The 5,139-nt window shown below is 31.4% G+C and overlaps 1 protein-coding gene across 1 annotated transcript in view; it reads left to right on the forward strand.

Annotated features, from left to right (window-relative positions):
* The window catches only part of LOC126723713 (protein trichome birefringence-like 38), a 29,519-nt gene extending 24,380 nt beyond the window's left edge, over positions 1–5,139 (forward strand). The window contains exons 2-5 of the mRNA XM_050427492.1: positions 1,455–1,626; positions 3,451–3,626; positions 3,721–3,879; positions 4,655–5,139. Coding sequence (XP_050283449.1) covers positions 1,455–1,626; positions 3,451–3,626; positions 3,721–3,879; positions 4,655–4,955 — 808 coding nt within the window. The 3' untranslated portion in view covers positions 4,956–5,139. The remainder of the gene's footprint in view (positions 1–1,454; positions 1,627–3,450; positions 3,627–3,720; positions 3,880–4,654) is intronic.

Here is a 5,139-nt window from a genome sequence, read left to right on the forward strand (position 1 = left end):
CTTTTTCATTATATAATTGTGTTTTTGTTCAATTTATTTTTTTAACTAAAATAATAATACTGAACCAACGCTAAATTTTGATGACTCTTTAGACAGACTGGAGGACTTTCTGGCATATAATTGTACCATGTTTTTGCAGCCTCAGAGTACTGTACAGTTGCCTTTGTTGACCTTTAAAAGTTCACTCGAATCACTTTTTTATGAGGAGATATGTTTTTTATTCGAAAACGATTGCCTCTAGAAAACTGCCATTCTTGCATGGTTGTACCATATCCATGAAAGGAACTCCAAGTGGATGGAATTGAAACACATGGAAAGGCATTTTGACTGTTTGCTTAATTTTCCCCCACAATTCTTATTGGTTTGTGGTTGTTATATCTTCATCTTCATTGAGATAGGAATTTTTTTAGTGTCAACTTTCCTATACTCTCTTAAATACGGTTTAATTTAGTTAAAAATTAGGAGTTCTTAAATTACTAATTTTATATGTCTAACCCTATGATTTAAACCTTAGAAATGGATGAATTGGAGGATATCTTGGGCATTTAAATTGAGGATCCCAAATAGGAGAAGCTCTAAATGGTAATTATTGGATACTCGGGAAGTACCATAAATGCATACTCCCCCCTCTCACATAATTATGGATCCCACTAATTAAATTTATGGTGAGACCCATAATTCATGTGAGGGGGGACTACGTATTTATGGTACTCTCAGAGTATTTAATAATTTTCTCTTAAATAGTAGTATATATATATATATATATATAATCACTAGCATTTGAGGTAAGATTAACATAAAAGACAATAGGAAGGAACAAAAAAGCAATCTATGGCCGACACATATCTTCTATCCTGTTCAGTTTCAAAGATAGAATGTGATCCTCAAATATTTCTGTCATACAATGTGGAAAATCCTAAAAAACTCCTATAAATACTCCCAACATGTACTAAATATTAATTAATAAATAAATTAAAAGGACGACTAATAAGGACAAGAAAAAAAAATTAAAGTGAAGGAAAAAAAAAAAAAAGTCCTTAAAATACTATAGGATTTGAATCTATGAAATTATTTTGAACAAACTTATACACAAAGAAGACATTATTACTTTGTAAATCTTCTTTTTTATAGGAAAACCCAATGAAAGGACACACATGGCTAATTAACCTTGAAAATATTTATCTGTGCTTGTAGAAAAAATTAATTAGCTTTCCTAACATCTAAGACATCATTATCATCATCGTCTTCTTCTTCTTCTCTGTTTTTGTTTTTACCTAGGCTTTGTAAGACAAACATCCTAAGCACATAATTTAGTTTGTCTCATAAATTCTTTGCCAAAAAAACAGTCTAATTGGTTTCTTGCTTTTCGTTTTTTGTTTTTTGTTTTTTGGATTTATGCTTGTGGTTGTGTTTCTAATAATAGAACCATGTTTCCTACTGGGAAAACATTGCAGATTTGATGGTCAAGATTTTTTACAGAGATTAAAGGGGAAGAAAATTATGTTTGTAGGGGACTCCATTAGTGTCAACCAGAGGGAATCACTAGTATGTTTGCTTCACGCTGCTGTGCCTGATTCCAAAATCATAGAGGAGAGCAATCCCCTGTATTCTAATACAACATTCGAGGTAAAAGAACTAGCTAGAACAAGTAATTTTCATTAGCTTTTCTTATTCTCATGAAGTTAATAATTAGGTTTCATATATTATTTGATTGTTGGTATCACCCAAGGTTAAGACTAGCATGGCAAAAATGTTACAACTAGCATGCTAATAATGTTTCAATAAAAAGGTTGTAATCAATACAAAAAACTCCTACTTCTACGAAATCTGAAAGTGAGAGATATGATTAGTAGATTGTTTTACCTCTCACTTTTTCAAAGAGATTGACTACTAACAGGGATGGAGCTATTGTTGGACGTTTGGGGGGAGGGGGGCAATGGCCCCCCTAGATTATTTTTTATTTTTTTTTTATTTTAGTATATATGTAGTATATTATTTTTCACAATTTGTTTCAATAAAATTGCACTTTGCCCCTCTCAACAATATTATTGATATTTTTAAAAGCTATAAAAAAATATTAGCCCAACAACACCCCAAAACACACAAGTGAAAATATAAAATTCAAAGCCAATTCTAACTAGGAGTGAGAGGAACACCCAATGGCAAGACACACATATAAAAGGGAAAAAGAAGGGGATTTCTAAGCCACTAAAAAAAAAAACAAATTAAAGAAAATAAAATCTAACATAAGGTAGAACGCAGAAGACCTTAGACTAAGGAGTTGGGCAACGGCAAGCAGAATAGCTAAAGTAGAGGTTGACTAGCACACCATGCCTGACGCTACTGGCCACCACTAGTCCACTGCATCACCGCCCAAACCTAGTAATTTTTTTAGATGAGAATATTGTATCCCTCTTATATCTGAATCTCTAATGCTTGTTTGATTAACTTAGATTGTGATTTGTGAAGAAAATTTAAAGTGAGACATAGATGAGAGATAGAATAGAGTCAAGAGACTAGAGGTTTGTTTGGTAAAAGATTTCTAATAACATTGTTTAAATTTTGTGAAAATATGTGTGGGTAAAAAAGTGTATAAAAATGTGTTTAAACAAAAGTTTTCATTATTTAAACTCTATTACCAAACGGGGCTAGAAGACACTAGAGAGAGAGTGAAAAAGGAGTGAAAGAGCGAGAGATAAACTTCTTTGTCTTATTTTTCTCTTTCTCTCTTTAATAACAAAATTTATTTATTTATTTTTATGAATAGAAAAGCTGTCCAGTTACTCCAATCCTCTCTTTTGATAATCAAAAAGCTAAACATGCAACATCTAATGCCCAACAATTCAACACGTCAACACCTATTCACCTAATGCCCAAAATTTCAACTTCAACACGTTAACACCTAATCCTAATGCCCAACAGCTCATGTGATGTGATGTGATGTTTTATTCATTTTATGTGGTGCTTTTCTTTTGTCTATTAGTGTTTTTGTAATTGTATATTAGTTTAATATCTTTTAAAAAATTAAAGAGATGTTTTTTTTGGGTAAATAATTAAAAAGATTATTTGTAACTTTAAAAATTATCAATTAATTGTTGAGTGCTTGTGTACATGGTGCTTGTTTATTGTGTATAATGATTGCATTGTAATATCTTAAAAATAATAGTTTTGTGTATTTTTCTTTGTTGATGGTTTATTAAATAAATGTTTATTGGGAGTTTCAAGTTTTTTTTTTTTTTTTTGCCCTCCTAAGTCCAAGTCTCCGTCCCTTACTAGTAATGTTTCAATCAAATATACAAAAACCTGTTATTGATTTCCAATCCATAAGAAGTAAGAAATGATCAGAAATTTTAAGTTAGGTACTTGAATGCATTATTGTATATAATAAATTAAAAGTTTTCCATTGATTTTGAGCAATTCAATGCCTAAGAATTGGACTGAACTGTACAGGACTATGGAGTTTCAGTTCTACTATTTTTAACTCACTACTTAGTGGACATCGAAGAAGAACAAATTGGTCGAGTGTTAAAGCTCGATTCTCTGAAAAATGGCAACATATGGAAAGATATGGATGTTCTGGTTTTCAACACTTGGCTTTGGTGGTACCGTAGTGGACCTGCACAACCGTATGAGCTTTATAAAATCATGCATTTTTGTATCAATTTTATGAGAAAAACAAGAAGCAGAATGTGAGTTTGATTGCCTTATTATTGATTGTAGATGGGATTATATTGAAGATGGTGGCAAGGTTCTCAAGGACATGGATCGTATGGATGCTTTTCGCAAGGCTTTGACAACTTGGGCCAGGTGGGTTGATACAAATGTGGATCCAGGAAAAACTAAAGTCTTTTTTCAAGGAATTAGTCCACAACATTACAAGTAAGTTACTTCCCTTTCTCTAAAGGACAAAATTTGGTTATAAACTAGTTTGTAGACAATTGCTACAAACTCTTACTAATAAGTTAACACGGTTACATATATTGAAAATTTAATTATTTGATTGCATGTTCTTTATGTTCTTAACATGCATGTCAAATTTCGTTCAAATTATATATTATTTACTATTCAATCATAAACTTATTTTTTATGTATATTTAAGATTACAAAAACTTAAAATTTAAACATTTAATTGATAACATAGCTTTTAATCTTTGATCTCCATGAAATTTCACAAATAGAGGATATAATATGAAAATGCAATCTAATAGTGGATTTGTCAAAATCCACATCTAATAAAAAAAAAAAAAAATGGCCTGAAAGTTTAGGTAAGTTCTATTTTGGTCCTTTAATCTAAAAGTTGTGATTTGGTTCCTAAAATTTCAAAACAGGAACAATTTCATCTCTTTGTTCATAGGATCGTTTGATATTGGTTCTTGAAATATGTTGTTCATTCAATTTTGGTCCCTTGTTTTGCTTGATTTGGTCCCTCAAAAAAGGGGTGCTTCTGTATCCCGTTAGCCACATAAATAGAAAAATAAACAGAGTAATCAGATTATTCTATTTTCAAAATTTTAAGGACTAAATAAAAATATTTTATATTTGAAGGATCAAAATTGGACCTACACCAAACTTTATGATTAATCCAATTTTGAAAACTGACATTGCATTAGCAAATCATAGTTTGATGACTGTTTGTTTCTTGTGTAAAAATTAGTGGCACTGATTGGAATGAGCCAGGAGTGACAAACTGCGCAAAGGAGACAACACCCATAAACGGGTCAACTTACCCAAGTGGTTTGCCAACAGCAGAATATGTAGTGAAGGATGTCCTAAGTAAAATAGAGAAACCTGTTCAGTTGTTTGACATAACCACTCTCTCGCAACTAAGAAAAGATGCACATCCTAGCTCTTATAATGCATTCAAGGGCATGGATTGCACCCATTGGTGTGTTGCAGGGCTTCTAGACACCTGGAATCAACTTCTGTATGTAGCTCTCACTAATGAAAGATGTTAGATCTAGAAAAACAATGAACAAGTGTAGCCATGTTAGCTGAAAAGTCAAGTATTCTCCAATAAAAGGATATATTTGTAGTTGAATCATGTAGAAACATGTCTACATGGTATCATTATTAATTTGAAAAAAAAAAAATCACAATGCTAAATGGCAAGTTACCTATTGACATGATTCATGAACACAA

Source organism: Quercus robur, chromosome 4 (assembly GCF_932294415.1).
Source record: "Quercus robur chromosome 4, dhQueRobu3.1, whole genome shotgun sequence".
NCBI classification, from domain to species: Eukaryota; Viridiplantae; Streptophyta; class Magnoliopsida; order Fagales; family Fagaceae; genus Quercus; species Quercus robur.